This window comes from Macrobrachium nipponense, chromosome 3 (genome assembly GCF_015104395.2).
Source record: "Macrobrachium nipponense isolate FS-2020 chromosome 3, ASM1510439v2, whole genome shotgun sequence".
Taxonomy (NCBI): Eukaryota; Metazoa; Arthropoda; class Malacostraca; order Decapoda; family Palaemonidae; genus Macrobrachium; species Macrobrachium nipponense.
In genome coordinates this window covers 100848468-100865448 of record NC_087202.1, presented here as the reverse complement: position 1 = coordinate 100865448, position 16981 = coordinate 100848468, and the positions used below count along the sequence as shown (strand labels likewise).

The window sequence follows — 16981 nt, the reverse complement described above, 5'->3', positions numbered from 1 at the left end:
AGATCAGAAAACAAGGGATAAAGTATGGAATATCAAAGAAACTCGAAAAGTGAGTGTGGATATGAAATACAATGTGCCTCTTACTCTATTTGTAAAGTCATCGTCAGGGAACCAAAAGACCAGCAAGGCCGAGTTCAGGTTGAGTTTTGCCTTTGCAGTGATGCCTCAGTTTCAGTAATTGCATCTGAAGCTGATTATAAATAAATCTGAATTTATGGTGGTGGGAAAATTTTACTTAAGACGCTACCTATTTTTGTTTTTCTATCTGTCCACCCGCCTGTGGTGTTTGCATATGGTAACACTGCGTCCCGGGCTTTAGATAGCTTCATTCAACAACAATAATAATAATATCCTATTTCGATTATTAACGGTGTAATGCGCATACAGTAAATTGTTAAAACACTTTTCAGTTGCATATATGCACCCAGATGTCCTTTTATTTATCTAAAACTTACACCTAGCATAACTATCTGAAGACCGGGGCGCTGTGTCACCAAACGCAGAAACCACAGGCGGGTGGCCAGAAGGAAAAAAACAGAGTATAGTTAGTTGCACGCCGACAGTTTTCATTCAGCAACCTCGTATTTAGAACCTGTCATGAAGTGAGGAGTAGGTGTATGTTTATGGTGAAAGTAATCCATCATTAACCAAGAGTATATGACACATTTTTTTAGTTACTTTTTCTCTCTGTAGTAGGCAAATTTGTTTTTTAACATTTGAAATGTTTTGAGAAATTATTTTCTTATTATCTTGTCTCAAGCATCGAATTGCATGGTACTCAATACGGGGAATTACTTTTTTGAATAATTGCCCGTGTTTATAGGTGGCTGTAAATGCTATTGCAATATTCCTCTCATTAATAATTAAAATCTAGTATGCTATATATTTTGTCTGTTTGTAAATGAAAGCACTTTTTTTGACAGAGGAGAGGCAACTGTAGATGCAACAGATCTAGAATCATTTTTGAGGACAGCAGAAATGTTAGAGATTACATCTCTAAGTGAAGGACAGAAGTACATTTCAAATCGCGGCCCTTCTCAAGCGGGAGCTGCTTCTGGTTTCAGTATAGGTGATTTTGAGCGCCTTGTAGGAGCAAAGAGGCCTAACGGAGAAGCACAGTCACCTACAAGAAAGTCACAAAAAGTTTCAGGTAATGGTATAGCTAGGAAGTAATGCTGCCTTATATCTCTGAACAAACAGGTATGCATCATAAACAACCTTTCTTGTAAATACCTGTTTCTGTCAGTTATTATGAAAGCCAACTGACTGAAATGTTAGAGAGAGAGCTCATTCTGGTCACAGTTCATTGACAATTACAAAATCACCTATGTAGCAGTCTGCATTTGAAATACAAATGTATCTGACTTTATGTCCGTGTGGTATGTTTATTCTTGGGGCCACGTAGAGGCAAAACGAGAAATACACACCCCACACTTCCTTGTTCTTTACAGATATATATATATATATATATATATATATATATATATATATATATATATATATATATAATTAACTGGTTTTGACATAGGTAACCCCAATTTTTGGTAGCCGCTGTGAGTCTCCAAAAGAGTTAACCTCTCATGGTTCCCCCAGGGCTTCATAAGACAGACCAACCAGTTATATATAATTGTTGGTCTCGGCCAGAATAGTGCTTGTAAGCTTGTAGGCACAGTGATAGAATATATGTAAAGGAATCAGGACAGTGCTCTATCTCCCGCCCTACAATGACTACTTAGGCTCTACGTCTCACTTGCACGGTGGCAACAACCTGTTTCGGACCAATTTCATGACACTCTGGTCTGTCCAAGAATTTTAGTCCCCAGTTTGTGCTCGGGAATCGTGTTCCCAGTAGTTAGTCTTAAGACCCAATGAAAAGTGTTAGTTTCTTAAAATTTCAACGGTCCTTATATAGTGTATGTGTAAATCGGGAGCTAGTAAGCCCCTTGCAAGGCGAGAAGTTAGGAATAGATTTCCAGGCTACGTTGCAATTGCCATAAAGTGAGAATTAGCATTAAGGCAATAATATTAGTCACTTCTGTTATTTTGACCATTTGAAGTTACCGAAAGGGTAAGTCAGGTTAGCCTAACTTCTAGTTTAGGGAAAATATGGACGTGACCATAGTTCCCAATCGTACTTCCCCCTGATCCCAGCTCCTTGCCGAGGTAGGGGCTGGGGGACTTGCTGTTGAGATGGAATGCACTATGGTACCTACTATCTCTGTACTGGGTTTAACTAAACGTTGGGAACTGTATCCCCTTCACTTCTGCTTCTATAAATTTTCCTGTTCCCCTCTTCATATTCATGAAAAATCAAAGACCCAGGCACAGATGTTGAGTTTGATGCAAGTTAATGATAATAAAATGATGAAGAGGTCAGACCCCAGATGAACTTCACCAATGGATTGAGGGGTAATCTTTGACAAAGACATGTATGAATTCACAGAGGATGATATCCTAGAAATTAGCCCACTATCAGTAGGGAAGTAAAACGATATCTAGTGCATACATGATCATTTTGACATTTGAGGACCCAAATGTGCCATCCCATGTCGCATGAAAATGAAAGAGTGAGAGTAAGACCCTTCAACCCAAAACCTATGCGGTTTTTTTAACTGCTTCAGTTTTGGCCACTCGTCAAGACTGTAAAACTCAAGAATTTGTATTATATCAATTGGTCAGCCCCTGAACTCAAGAATTTGTATTATATCAATTGCTCAGCCCCTGAACTCAAGAATTTGTATTATATCAATTGCTCAGCCCCTGAACTCAAGAATTTGTATGATATCAATTGCTCAGCCCCTGAACTTAGTTTATGGTCCGTAGCTCCAAAGTATGTTAAGTATCACTTGGATCACAAATCCAGTGATATAAAATGTGAAGAATTAAACTCAAGCAAGCAGCAATAAATAAAGCTAATGCTAAGCACATTAGTTCTAAGTAAATCCCTTACTCCTGAATGCCACTAGGGATTCAGTCAGCAAAAGAGCTTCTTCCTTTTGTAGCAGTTGCTCTATCGCCTGCGGTAGAGGCCCACCCCTCTGGATCAGGTGCTCAGCCTGGTAAGTCAAGAGCACACTCCTCAAAAGGAGGTAAGTCACCTCCTAAGGTAGATAAGTCACAAGCTGGTGAAGAAAATCTACCCTTATCATTACCATCTCCCACAATACAAGAAGCATCACAGATAGTTTCTCTGCTCCATGAAAAGGAATTCGTCAAAAATAAAGTATGGAAGAGAGAGAGAACCCCATCATCCTTCCCCCCTCCTTCCATCTCTCCACAGCCAAAAATGATGGTAACCCTGAACTTAACGGGAACTGTATTGGCTTCAGTGAGAATAAAGGAGTCCAGCATTGTCTGAAAAACCTAAACATGAATAATGTCAATCTTTCTGTGGAATTGTCGGGGCATTTTTTCGATTGTTGAACAAATCAAAACACTAATCAGGGATTCAGAGGCAAAGATAAAATGGTCCAAAGAAGTAAAATTGGGGACAAATTATATGAACCTGGTTTCAATTATAATTTCTACAGATATCCACCACAGCCAGGAAAAAGAGTTCAAGGAGGCACAGGTTTTTATTATCCATAAATCCGTAAAATGCAGCATCATCCAACTTGACAAAATATTTCAGGCATGGGCTGTACAATAATCTATAAGCCTTTCAGCTGACAAGTTCACCTCCTATACATATCTATATAATACAATATTCTCATGGCCTTCTTCATCCATTTGCAGATCGGTCAGCTAACAGTATATTTATTTTGGGCACTGAGATTGCTTTCCTTGTTGGTTTCTGCTAGAATATCACATTTCACACTGACTGGGTAATGATAACCAATCTTAAGAGTTAGTTGGTTCCTCTTTACCCACAAACTGGGAATCCCTTTCCATTTATGCTTCCCCAATTTTTGTCTTTTGTATGCTTTTAATCTTGATGTATTTTGCTTCATTTTATTTCTTTTATTGCTCTTCCACCTTTGCCTTTTTCTTAGAGGTGGTTAGAACTTAGTCATTCTCCCTTTCCACAAAAACTAAATTGACTTTCTCTTGTTTCCTGGTGTTAGTTACCGTAGCTTCATAATAATGGTAGTCATGATGTACCTATACAGTAACACTGAAAATAATTACAGAAACCTCTCACTGTATATGCAGAGGGTTTGTAAAGTTGGACTGATAAGGTCTGTGCCAGATTGTGAAAGATAGTCAACCAATCATCACAGTCTGGAAGAGCAGAAGGGTATGGCAGAAATGACGCGAGATGGAAATAATGGAATTCCGTAAACTTACATTGCAATTAACTTGTATGATTATAATTACTTTAGGGGATTTTATAGGTTAATAGACTATAATAGAAATGTGATTTTAACGTTACATAAATTTTTTTGGCTGCACTGGTGTACAGTATTGTAGAGAAAAGATGATTAATTGATGTCTGAATTACTGGAGAATGCTCTTCCTACTAAATATAGAGAGGAGATCATGTGTTGGAGTGACCTGGTTAACAAGTAATACAGATGACAAAAATTATAACAGTTCAAATGTAGGGTACATTTTACTTGATACAACCTGCAAATGCACATTATAATAGGAGACATAGAACCCTATAGGGGTATTCTGCCCTCGGCAAAATAAAGGCTCAGCGGATCCCTGTGGCACTTTCTTATATTGATTTATCACTTTACTTTTCATCAGTTAATTTCTTTTGGACATTTCATGTTTGTCTGTCCGACATCTAAGTGAAACTTTCTTGTTCCACCTAATTTAAGAGTAAATTCTTTAAACTGGTTGTATGAGACTAGAATTTATACCGTGTTCTTGTTGAACTGTACTACGATGATATTGATAATACACAAACCCTTTTGATAATTGTAATGACGTTTTATTATTGTTTTTCTCAGATGAAAATTCATCCTCAAGATCTCCCTCAGCAGAGCCTACTGCTATTTCATCGGTTCCTCTAGTGCTAATGAAAGAAGACCCAGACAATGAACCTCCTTCCACATCACGAGGTGATCGATCAGTGAATGAAAAATCCTCCTCAGATCTCGTAACTTCTCAAGAGTCCTTTACTTCTGAAATAGACAAACCTGGCCGAGAAGTTGGTAAAACTAGAAGGAGAAGAAATTCATCAGAATCTATAGGTGGTTTTGCAGCCATAGCAGGTGTTCACAAAACTTCTGAAGTAGAAGATGAAGTGTTTTCGCAAACACCAAAACCCGAATGTCAACAGTTAGCAGATCACGATAAGTCACTCAACAGTGAAGCAAATAACATCTCTTTACCTGGAAGGTCAGTTCATTAGTATTTTGTTCTGACATTTATTTTCCTCTAAGAAACAGTTTGTAATCATTATATTACTACCAAAATGTGTTTTGAAACCATATTTTTTATTTAGTATACATACAGTATTATTTAATGATTCATTGAAGTAAAGTTCTTAAAAAATGTCCCGTTATTCACAGATGTCCTTACTGCCCACATGTTAATCAGCAGTTTGAGGGAGTAGCAATGATGCGTCATCTGTTGGTTTCTCACCCGTGCAAACCAGCTTTCCCTTGTTCGTTTTGTTGGAGGGTGTTTGTCAAAAGGTCACATTTCAAGAGTCATCTACTTAATTGCCAACAGTCTTATTAGTGTTAATATAATGTATAGTATAATAAATGTTTCAGTGGTTGTGTTTGGGAGACTGTTGTTCCTAATTATTTTTGCAGTGTATTCTGGAATTAGTTATCAAATACTGTACATGAATGCCATTGCCTTATGTGCCAAGACTACAGTATAGAGATATGTAAAGTCTATTTTGTTCTTTTATATGCTTACAGATTCCCAAATTTTCAAATTCTCTATTCCTCATAGTATTTTGCCTCATCATTGTTATTTAGTGTCTATTCCTATGTTTATATATTTGCAAAACCTCTAGTTTTTCTACACTAGGGATGAGCTCTCTAAAGGTGAGAATTCCATTTAGGTTGTCAGTTGGTGCTATTTGTTTAGTGTCAATTCCTGCATAACGAGTTATTGAGCATGCAGCCAGGTCCAGGATTCGTTTCCTTCATTCTGTCTTTTTCATCATGTGTGTGGATTGAAACATTTCTAGGAAGGATTAATCATTATCGTACATACGAGTAGATTATTTTTGTGTTTTACAGTTACTAATCTTTGGACCCACATGACATACCTGTTTTTTTCAGTAAGTGGAATGACAGTACCTTTACTTTTTAGCTTTTTAGCCATGTCAAATCACCATTTTAATTATACAGTATAATATTTTCTGCATTGTGAGATGATCTTGTTTTGTCTCATTTCAATTGCAGCTCTTGTGAAGATTGCTAGGGACACGAACAAAACTATCAAGTTCTTATCTCCTATTCACTTGACATATTGCTCATCAGTGCTATTCTATTGTTCGGTCATATGATATTACTTCCCAGAAACAAGGCTTCATATTTTTGTTGATTTATCCACATCATTTTCTGCTCTGTCTCATATCGAAAAATTGTGGTTTGCGAGTTAATGGTCTTTCAGGATTATTTCATAGTAAAGGAATATTTTAATAATATTGACAATAGCAGATTCCTAAACCTACTAATGACCATGTGTGAGCAGTTTTTCAACCTGCCATTTCTTTTAAACTGAAATATACTTTTGCTCATGCGGACTGAATTTCGCTGCTTACTACAGTCAGCATCTCAAAAATCTGCAGATGATCAGACTTCTGGATAAGCGTATTCGTCATTTTCAGATCTGGGACTTTTGTTCAATACATTAAAAACTCTCATCACATTCATAAGTATAAAAATTCTGGAATTTCAGATGATGATGTGTGGTACAGTGCCCAAATTAAACTACCTCATTTTCTCAACCCATGACAACAACTTTTGGTCAAAGCTATTTACAGTTGACCTTTAGATGTTGGTAGGGAAGCGAAGTAAATGTATCTTTGACATTTTTAACCTTATCTGTGATATAATCTGCAGCTCTAAGGCATCATCCTCAAGTTGCGTTATGGAATGGGATTCTCACATGTTTGGGCATCGTTTCCAACTTACACAGCTACAAAGGCTCATATAAAACGATGGTAAGAGATTGTGATATTTAAAATCTTAATTGTGTGGTCTTGCTATATTTTTGTATTTGTGAGTTTAATTGAAATGAAAAGATTATTTCAGTTTACGTTCACCGCTGCAGTACATGAAAAACTGTTTCTTACACGCGGTCAGACTTGATAGAAAGATATTCTGTTCAATTGTTGGTTGAAACACTTCTGTCAATTGAGTTGAAGTCAGTAGTCTGCTGACTAACATTTCCACTTGCAAACTTTTTATTTAAATGTGTATTTGCTTATCCTCAATTATTATTGTGATTTCATGCAAGCAAAGTAATGAGACCTGAGTAGTATGACTTGTTAGTTATTTTATTCGTTCCATGATATTATTCCATAATAACAAAAATAAAGATAATAGACCACTAGAGCAAGCAAAGCTGTTACTCCAAGCTTGCAGTGTGAACAATCAAGTACAGAGAATATTTTAGATAAAGCATTCCTTACAGCATTAGTTTATATAATTTCTGAGAATTTTTTTTCTAGAAGATCATGTTCTGAAAATGTAGAGGCAAACAATATCTTGTAATGTGGGCATGTGGATTTTATGCAGCAGAATTATGGTTTGATTTGTAAAATTGTATGTGCAGATACATTACCAGGTAGTGGCATTTGAGTTATCAAATTTTGTAGAACCACTCCTAACCTCTTTACTATACTACAAATCCTTCATATTTTACTGAACATGTAAATGTAAAATTGATCACAAGTGAATTTTCCAGTGGAAGGGGAATGAGTAAATCCTTGTCATTCAGCACTGTAGTTGCTTCTTGCAGTTTTCTTTACATCATGTTGCATTAGTTCAGCTACTGCACCACGAATGTCTTTGGGAATAGATAGCTTAAATGTCCTTGCTTTTAAGTCTTTACAGTACAAAAAAGATAGTGAAGAGAGCTAATGCCTTTTTATGTCAATCAGTAAATTGATGTTAGTGGTAAGTAATTAAAGTAACTGAAATTTTATGCTTTTTTTAATGGGAGAAAAATGAAGTTTTAACAAAACCAGAGAGTCCTGTGAATTTTAAACAAGCACTGATGTGCTGGTAGTTGATGGGATGTGCAATCTACTGAAATGCTTCAGCCTGACAGTCCAGTGTATGGTAATCACAACTTTTAAGTTTTATATGTTGATACATAATTAACAATAAAGCTTTTTTTCAAATATGTTGTAATTATGCCTGCCTGACATTCCAAGCTATCACAGGAATAATGCAAGTTGATTTGAAGTTAATTATAAGAATAGTGGAACCAGATCACTGGGTCGAAACTTACCAGGTTTCTATATGAAACAACGTAATGAAGTTGGCTGTCTGAGGGTAATGTATCAGTCTCAGCAATAGAAATGATTAAGATGGGTTACCAAAGTGTTTGAACGTGATTCTAAAAAATTCTTTACCAAAGTACTTTAATATTTTTAACTGGATAGCTTTTATGTGATTGGGGTATTTTTAAAATTCATAAAGTTACACGCTATGCATCTAAGTGAAAGTCTAATTTGCAGAACTAAACATAACAAATTTCTTGCTGACTTTTCTCCTGAATTTTCAAGACCGTTGATTCACGGGAAGTTTGACGTTACAGGCCGGTAAAGTATTAAACAACTTTAGCTCTGTTCTCTACGCTTATTGCAGTTTATTTTATTTTGAGAATTGCAGCATCAATATTTCCATGACAGTGTTGTGTACAGTTAGTTGGCCGCTGAATTTTGCTGGTGCCAGATCCCCTTCAAAACTGAAAGTCGGCGGTAAATTGACTACCCAAACCTTTATTCTCAATACTGTCCAGTTCATTGTCGTCCATAAACCTTCCCGATATTTTATAAGTAGTACAGTATAATACAGTACACGTTTGTTCTTACTGAGCAGTGCATTACTGAAGGCGTAGGGTAAGCGAGAGAGAGAAAGGCATACATTACTGTATTTGTACCGTGGTACTACAGTATATGTAATGCATTTTTGTGCCACACACAAGTTATGCAATTTATAAAACTGCTAGCTGAAAAACCTGTGATCTTAAAATACTACTTGCCTTATAAATATATATATATATTATATATATATATATATATATATATATATATATATATATATATATGTGTGTGTGTGTGTGTGTGTGTGTGTGTGTGTGTGTGTGTGTGTGTGAGAGAGGGTCTCCCGATACACACCCTCTCCTACTTACATCGTTCTAATGAAAATTTAGAATGTTTAAGATCCTCCAATTCCCGCTTAGAAAAATTTGCCCGGTACTAGAATACGAATCTCACAAACTAATCAATGGATTGTGTTTGCCATTAACAGTCAGTCAGATTTTGGAATTAACCTGTGCGTTTGCGAAATAAGTTATTTTTAACGGAAAATCTATAAAACAACGTTTCGTTTAGCAATGGGTAACAAACCCTCTGTCACCAATGATCTCAAATTTATATACGGAGGTTTTTAAAAACATTCCATTTCAAAGATGATTCACATACCTGTACCATGTAGGTACGTAGACGGCATTTAAGTTATATTACGCCTAAAGACGAAGGTGACCTCTTGGAAAAACCGAATGAACAAGTTCTGTCTATCAAACTCACGCTGGAAATTGAATGTTTCCTTGTCGTGGTTATATAAATTTTGTCTACATAAAAAAGTGACATAATGTTTAACTTCTGTGCATTACGTTTCAGGACATCACATAGATCTGGAAATTTCTGTATTCTCTTCAGTATTCTTGCAAGCATTGCTTGTTGTCTGTCCTGAATGCTTTGATGAAGCACAGAACGTTATAAAAACAGGTAGGACTTATATTAATCAGCTCACATTTTAGGTATACTTGTTATAAAGAAATTTCTAGAATGTTTACAATAAAAGGTCTAGAAATAAATAATTACTTGAGAGCACTCTTTGCCTCATTGCATCGACCTTAAGTCTATCGGAACAGTTCTGGAAATATTTAATGTGAATATAATTTTTTCATATAATAAGATGTCATATGCGTTTCGCATGTCAAGAATGTATCAACTCTTGGAATTCATACCTTGAGGTAGTTCCCCATCCTAAGAGAATGGCCTCGTTGTAATGGTAAACCTCTTCTTGTTGGTCGTAGTGTGGCAACTGGTGGTGAGGGAGATCGTTGATGTGAGGTGAACTAATTTCAGCTGAACTGGGATACGATGAGCTTTGCCCTACTCTTCGCCTTTCTTGCAGTTGTCCATGTACTTGAGCAGCGTATTGTTAACATTAGATATGACAGGTAATGACCCAGTCGTCGTAAACGACGCTGTCATTAACCTCTCTTTTTAAGAGACCGTACACTCTTACAGTTTTCTAATTAATTCTCTTATCGTGTCTCGGATTCACCAAACGTTTGCCATGTGTCTTCCTCACATAAAACCGTGCCAGCTTGATCAGTGTAGATTTTAAATTAAGAATTTCGCTCAATAGTTTCATATACAGGTCAGATTCATTCAGTTTTCCTGAAAGTCTAAACTCTTAAGTGAAGCCCGACGGAACAGGAATGCTCTTGCTGCCATGCCTAATGGCATTGCTATTAGTACTATATGTATGACGACTTGTAAAGTACGTCTACTGTGCTGCAAGGACCTTCACTGGAGAAGGCGCATCCAGTGTGTGTGGGAGGGCTTTGCAAATGGGATTACTGTGTGAAAGTGTTCGATGTGAGGAAAACGAGGTGTGAGGAGGATTCGTGTATGTTGTTCAACGTTCAACTGAATTTTTACGTGTGAATTTCCGTCGTTGGTTGATCATCAAGGAATGCGTTCGTGAGAAACCGCTTCCCAAGTTCACCATCACTGTTCAACCTTGCCTTTTGCAGCTTTATAGAATCAATGAAAATGTGATCAGGAATACCCACAATGATTCTTTTTCTTATTTTCTACCGGCTCTGGGCTGGATTCTTTAAGATACGAAATATATATCATCAATTTGCATACGCACTTTTCCTCCTTGGAGCCCACTTTCAATTTCATGAACGCTTGACTTCAATTGCTTTTCTGAAGTCTTTGAAGGTTAAATTTATCTGGGATAGTTGTGTTATCATATGCTTAGCGTCTGACAGGCATCAAATTAAAGGGCATTATATTTGTTCTGGTTCATCCATTAAGCTGGAGTTTCATTTTCCTTACAAATACCAGGCAAAGGTTTCCCGAATTTTTTTTTTCCAATAGGCCACCGTTAGAAAATAGGGAAAGGAGTAGAATAAAACCAGAACTAGACTAGATAGTGAACAGTAGTGGCTGGCGGTCGGACGTGTGTGCATTTCGTTCCTGCAGATAGCGTTTGGTAAACGGCGCTATGTGCATGTTAGGAAACTAAACAATGACTTCTTAACAGTGGGTTAACCCACATCCTAAGAAGAGTGGCCTAACCTAACGATAAGCGATTGCTATTCTTTCCAATACGGGAGAGGTGCCAGAGACAGTGCTTGTAGGATTTACGTTTTGTGGTACGTGGGCAAGTAAGTAATTGCCCGATCTTGATGGACCGAAAAACAAAACCCTATAAAAGTAAATGGGTTCTGCAGTGTGAGTTGATTTGTGGAAACAGATGGGAGATCATTTGAGAAGTGAGTGGGACACTTAAAATGTTAGTTAAAGTGAACGAAGTGAAAAATGAGGTCATCGGAGAGAGGAGAGGTATTCCCTATCAGTGCTGAGTGCTGACACATCGAATTCTTGGTATTGCTCTCTGTCTCTGGTGTGCTCAAGGACCTTGGGTAGGCTGATCCTGACAGGAACGGGAAGTCGCGTGCTAAGAGGAAAGGAACTTCGGATTAACGAGTCCCCAGATAACGAGCGGAGTTTAGCTGCTAAAGGAGAAAGAAAGACGTTGCTGAGGGTTTAGGAGAATTCCAAGTCGCTGACAGCAGATCTACAGAGGAGGAAATAGTTATGGATTTTGAAAAAGTGTTGTGAGATGAAAATGCCAATTAAGTTTGATGATATTGACAATGTAAGTATGAAAAACGTGAGGATTGCACTCAAAATTATGGCATGTAATGTGGTGAGTGAAGAAGGAAGATATTATAAGAAACCCGACTGCAATATGTAAGTCGAAGACTGCCGGTAATAATGAGGACAAGAGGTCATCTGTTTGTGATGAACCGGCCGCTTGGAATACAAAGCATCATCATGAAATCTAATCTAGTAATTAGAGACTTTATTCATAAGAATCGTGATTAGGTAAAGGTAGAGTTGGGGACAAATTCTGTAAGAGACAGATATTAATTTCCTGCCAGAGAGATAGAACGATCCATACTGAGCGAATGTGCATCGAATCACGGAACAAGGGACCGCAACTCAACCGTTCTACAAATGCATAAATTTTATCAGGTTTTTTTAAATTTTGAAGCGAATGATGGATGTTGTCAAACATTAGAGAAGGAGATCGAGAGGACCGGAAACGGAACTGACATAGTCGTTGATTCTGCGTGGTTGTAAATACAGTGTAACAGCAGTATTACTAGCTTTAAAAGAGTTACAATAATTGGACTGGCTACTAAGAGGAAATCCACACTGTCAGTGTTATGGACCTGAGTCCAGCAACTGAAGATTGTATTCAAATTCACTTATCTGTGATGTGATAATGTGCAAAGGTAATACGGGAGGTACGTAAGATATAATTCATTTTTGTATCGTTTGATGGCAAGCGTTCGAGATTCGGCTACCCGCTTTGGGCAAACTTTCTGTAGTGTAAAATCGATTTTAGATCAAGGGAGATCCATCCTCTCGGTTGACCGACAAATGTTTGATGGAATAATAAAAAGTCCACAGAAATAGGCGGACAAAGTAATATGTGTGAATTTTAAACATTCAGAGATGCTTTGGGTAGACACGAGACTCTCCACAACACAACCTCGAGAATTTTGCTCGAAATAAAATAAATTGCTGACATAATTTCAAAATAAAAGCTGTTCGATTATAAAGGATGCTGATAAAATGGAATAAGAAATTATCGCTGAAGTTGAATTGAATAATGGAGCTACTATTTCTAACGTTTTAAACCATTATTCCACAGCAACTGCAACAGAAATAATCCAGTTTGTTGTATATATATATATATATATATATATATATATATATATATATATATATATATATATATATATATATATATATGTGTGTGTGTGTGTGTGTGTGTGTGTCATATCACATTACCGTGATTCATATACATACATCGAGCTACAAATGTCCTTTAATATCTAAGTCACTCTACCTCGGAATTATTATATTTTCATATATGCTTAACCGAAGGGGAATTTTATTAGGCGATAATAGAATTGTCGGCGCCCAGGCGCAAACCCAGGACACCATACAAATCCAGAAACGTATGGTGTCCTGGGTTCGTGCATGGGCGCCGACAATTCTATTATCGCCTAATAGAATTCCCCTTCGGTTAAGCATATATATATGAAAATATATTAATTCCGAAGTAGAGTGAATTAAATATTAAAGGACATTTGTAGCTCGATGTATATATATATATATATATATATATATATATATATATATATATATATATACGTATATATACGTTATATAGTATATATATATACTATATATATATATATAGTATGTGTGTACGTGAGTGCTCGTGCTTGCAAGTAGGTATATGTTAAATTAGCAGCATTTACAACTTTTGTTATTTTAAAACCCATTCGTGAGTTGTGTGAATATTGTCATATTCATGATATATAATGTTTGTAGGAAATTATTCAAGATTGAATATACAAATAATTACTGTAAGGTTATATTTTTATTTTTATTTTTTTAAATTTTATGTACGATAGACAGGTTGTTAGGCCTTGATGTAGATTTTCAAGTCAGTAATCTGTCTGTCTTGACTGGTATTAGGATAGGAAATAGAATCTGATCTCAAGATATTCTTCATTTATGCTGATCTCTGCGATTCGATATATTTCTCATAAAATCAAGTTACTTAGATTAATGTTGCACTGACATGCAATAACTATCCTAATGTAAGGTTTCTTCAGTGTTGTGATAAAATTATGTATTTTCTTTATGTACAGTGTCTGTTTCTACAATTAAATTAGAAGTATGGCGAGTGATCTTCCAATTATCCATGCGAACAATTGTTTCTGTTACTTCAAATAAAAAATGTTTTTAATTCTACTTGTTTGTTACTATGTGAGGAGGTGCGATGTTTAGTGGCTAGAATTCGTGCTTGCTATTATTTTCAGTCCCAACACTACACCAAAAGCGAACTTTGTTTAGGTTAGATACATAAACGTAGTCTAGACATCTTATAAGGAGATATTGGAAAACTTTGGATTGTCTTCAAATGCCTTATATAAAAATAAATCTTCGAAAGGCTGGGTTATGTAGTACACATAATTAAGTGGAAATATACTTCTTCATTTATTAAGTTAGATAAATTTTAATTCTTTGCTTTTATTTTCGCAACCGCTCCAGGTTCAAGGAATTAACTTGCTGACCTTATATTGTTAATAAATATGGTTCTTTATTTCAAAAAGAAGACCAAGGTCCCCGATGTACCTTTCTCGTCAGGGCTACCAACACAAATCTTGCCACAAACCCTTCTTGCTCGGGAAACCGGAACCGGCGGAACTGTCCTAAATTATTTTCCTTTAGTACTTAGTTGCTTAAGTAAAATTGAACCTTATTATGTATAGACCTCCATATTGCTATTTTAGCAATTGTTTGCATTTCTCTTGTATGCTTATGGAAGCACCATAACGTAGTTTAAAAACTTTCATATTTTCCTGATTTTTGCTTACTTGGAGAGTAAGCCTACAAATTATTTTGTTGGCGTTGTTGTTCTTGTTGGGAGAACAGGCAAGCCTTAAAGAAGTCTGAAAAAGGTGTTTCGCTTTGTGTTAAAGATCTATTTATTAGATTGAAAATTAAAAAAAAATAATAATTAATGTGCATGTTAAACAGTACAGAACAATATTTCTAATAAAATATAGCGTATTTGTTTCAATTTTCGTTGGTGAAACAACATTATTTGACCATAGATTTTATCACGCTCCGAGTAAGCTAGAGGTTGGATAATACCATGTTTTTTAAGAGCTATATATTTTTTTCCATTTGAGTGTATCTTTATATCAAAGCTATTTAAAAGAAAAGGCATAGATTTTTTTAGTTAAATCTCAATTTATTGCACAATAATTTCTCTATTAGTGGAAGAACAGATAAAGTTTAATCTTATGCATCTTTATATTTACATTTTACTTAACACTGACGTCACAATTTCCTTATTGTTGCAGTCCCTGATAAACTGATCATTGAAACAAATATACGGATTATTTTTATCGCCTCTTTAATCCATGTCATACTTGTCTGGGGAAAAATATTATTGCAGCAGGCTTAGTTAGGGAAATTCTTTTTTCATTGAAATGAGCAAGGTCATTGTTTTGGAAATAACAGTACTCAGAGGATATCATAGAAGCTTCTATCAAAAACAAGTAATTTATTTTCTTATTTTTCTAATCTTTTTACGAAATGTGAAATTAAAACAAATTCCCTGTAGCGTTAAGTACGACATTGCAAGAGCAGGTTTATCACTGAAGTCCAGATATTTGCTTGTAGCTTTTGCATGACACAGAAATCGAGTATCTTAGTAAGTAAAGGTAGATTAGAATATTATCGAGGAAAATATGACCACCAAATCTGAGAGGATGCGAGACGAAGCTAATCAAATTTACCCTAACTTGATTACTTTGGTGCAGGTAATAAAGTTATTACAGTTCAGGTCTGGTATTTAGACAGTCTAATTGCATTCGCATAGTAAGGTTAGTGATCCGTGAACGATTATGTAATATAAATAAATTCAACATATTAAACCCAGTAGTTTTATGCAGCATTTTCTCCCCTAAAGACGAATAAAATTTCTAATTTTGTAAAGATTGCAGATTTACGCCAGTGAGTTCTTCGTTGGGCGAGTCAGTTATATGCTCGACCACCGATCTCAGGGTGTGGGTTCGATTCCAGCTCTGCCAACGTAGAACCAGAGGAATTTATTTCTGGTGATAGAAATTCATTTCTCAATGTGGTTGGGATCCCACAATAAGCTGTAGGCCCCGTTGCTAAGTTACCACAATTGGTTCCTAGCCACGTAAAAAATATCTAATACTTCGGGCCAGCCCTAGGAGAGCTGTTAATCAGCTCAGTGGTCTGGTTAAACTAAGACATATTTAACTTAACACCAACTTCGCGTGCTCATCTGACATATGCTCTTTTCTGTTTTTGGAAATCCAAAATACTAACCTACTAATGGATGACACTAGGTAAAAGGTGTCAATTATTTCAAATTGTCAGGTATTTTCGATATATATATTTATATATAATATATATATATACAGATTGAAGATTCAGAACTCATAATTTGTGGAACACTGTAGGCATTACTTTAGGTTCTTTGCAGCGTACCCTCGACCCCTGGCTGCTTCTCCTTTTGTACCTTTTAATGTGCTACCTCCATTCATGTTCTCTTTCTTCCATCTTACTTTCCACCCTTTTCTAACAATTGATTCATAGTGCAACTGCGAGGTTTTCCTGCTCTTACACCTTTCAAAATTTTACTGTCAATTCCGTTTCAGCTCTGGATAACCTCTAGGTCCCAGTGCTTGGCCTTTGGCCTAAATTCTATATTAAATTCAATTCAGTTCCCGAAATAACAAAAGAGGTCTCAGTTTTATCTTGTGACTCTCATTTCTATACTGGCTTCGAACCCTTGTAATCATTATATTATATATATATATATATATATATATATATATATATATATATATATATATATATATATATATATATATATATTATATATGTATATTTATATATATATATATATACATACATATCTATCTTTCTATCTATCTATCTATATTAGCTGACCGA

General features: G+C 35.8%; 1 protein-coding gene across 1 annotated transcript in view; it reads left to right on the top strand.

Moving 5' to 3' along the window:
- LOC135221919 (uncharacterized) overlaps nucleotides 1–8263 on the top strand; it is a 52859-nt gene extending 44596 nt beyond the window's left edge. The window contains exons 7-9 of the mRNA XM_064259942.1: nucleotides 924–1150; nucleotides 4899–5289; nucleotides 5463–8263. Of these exons, the coding sequence (XP_064116012.1) occupies nucleotides 924–1150; nucleotides 4899–5289; nucleotides 5463–5634 (790 nt within the window). The 3' untranslated portion in view covers nucleotides 5635–8263. The remainder of the gene's footprint in view (nucleotides 1–923; nucleotides 1151–4898; nucleotides 5290–5462) is intronic.
- Nucleotides 8264–16981: the final 8718 nt, after the last annotated feature.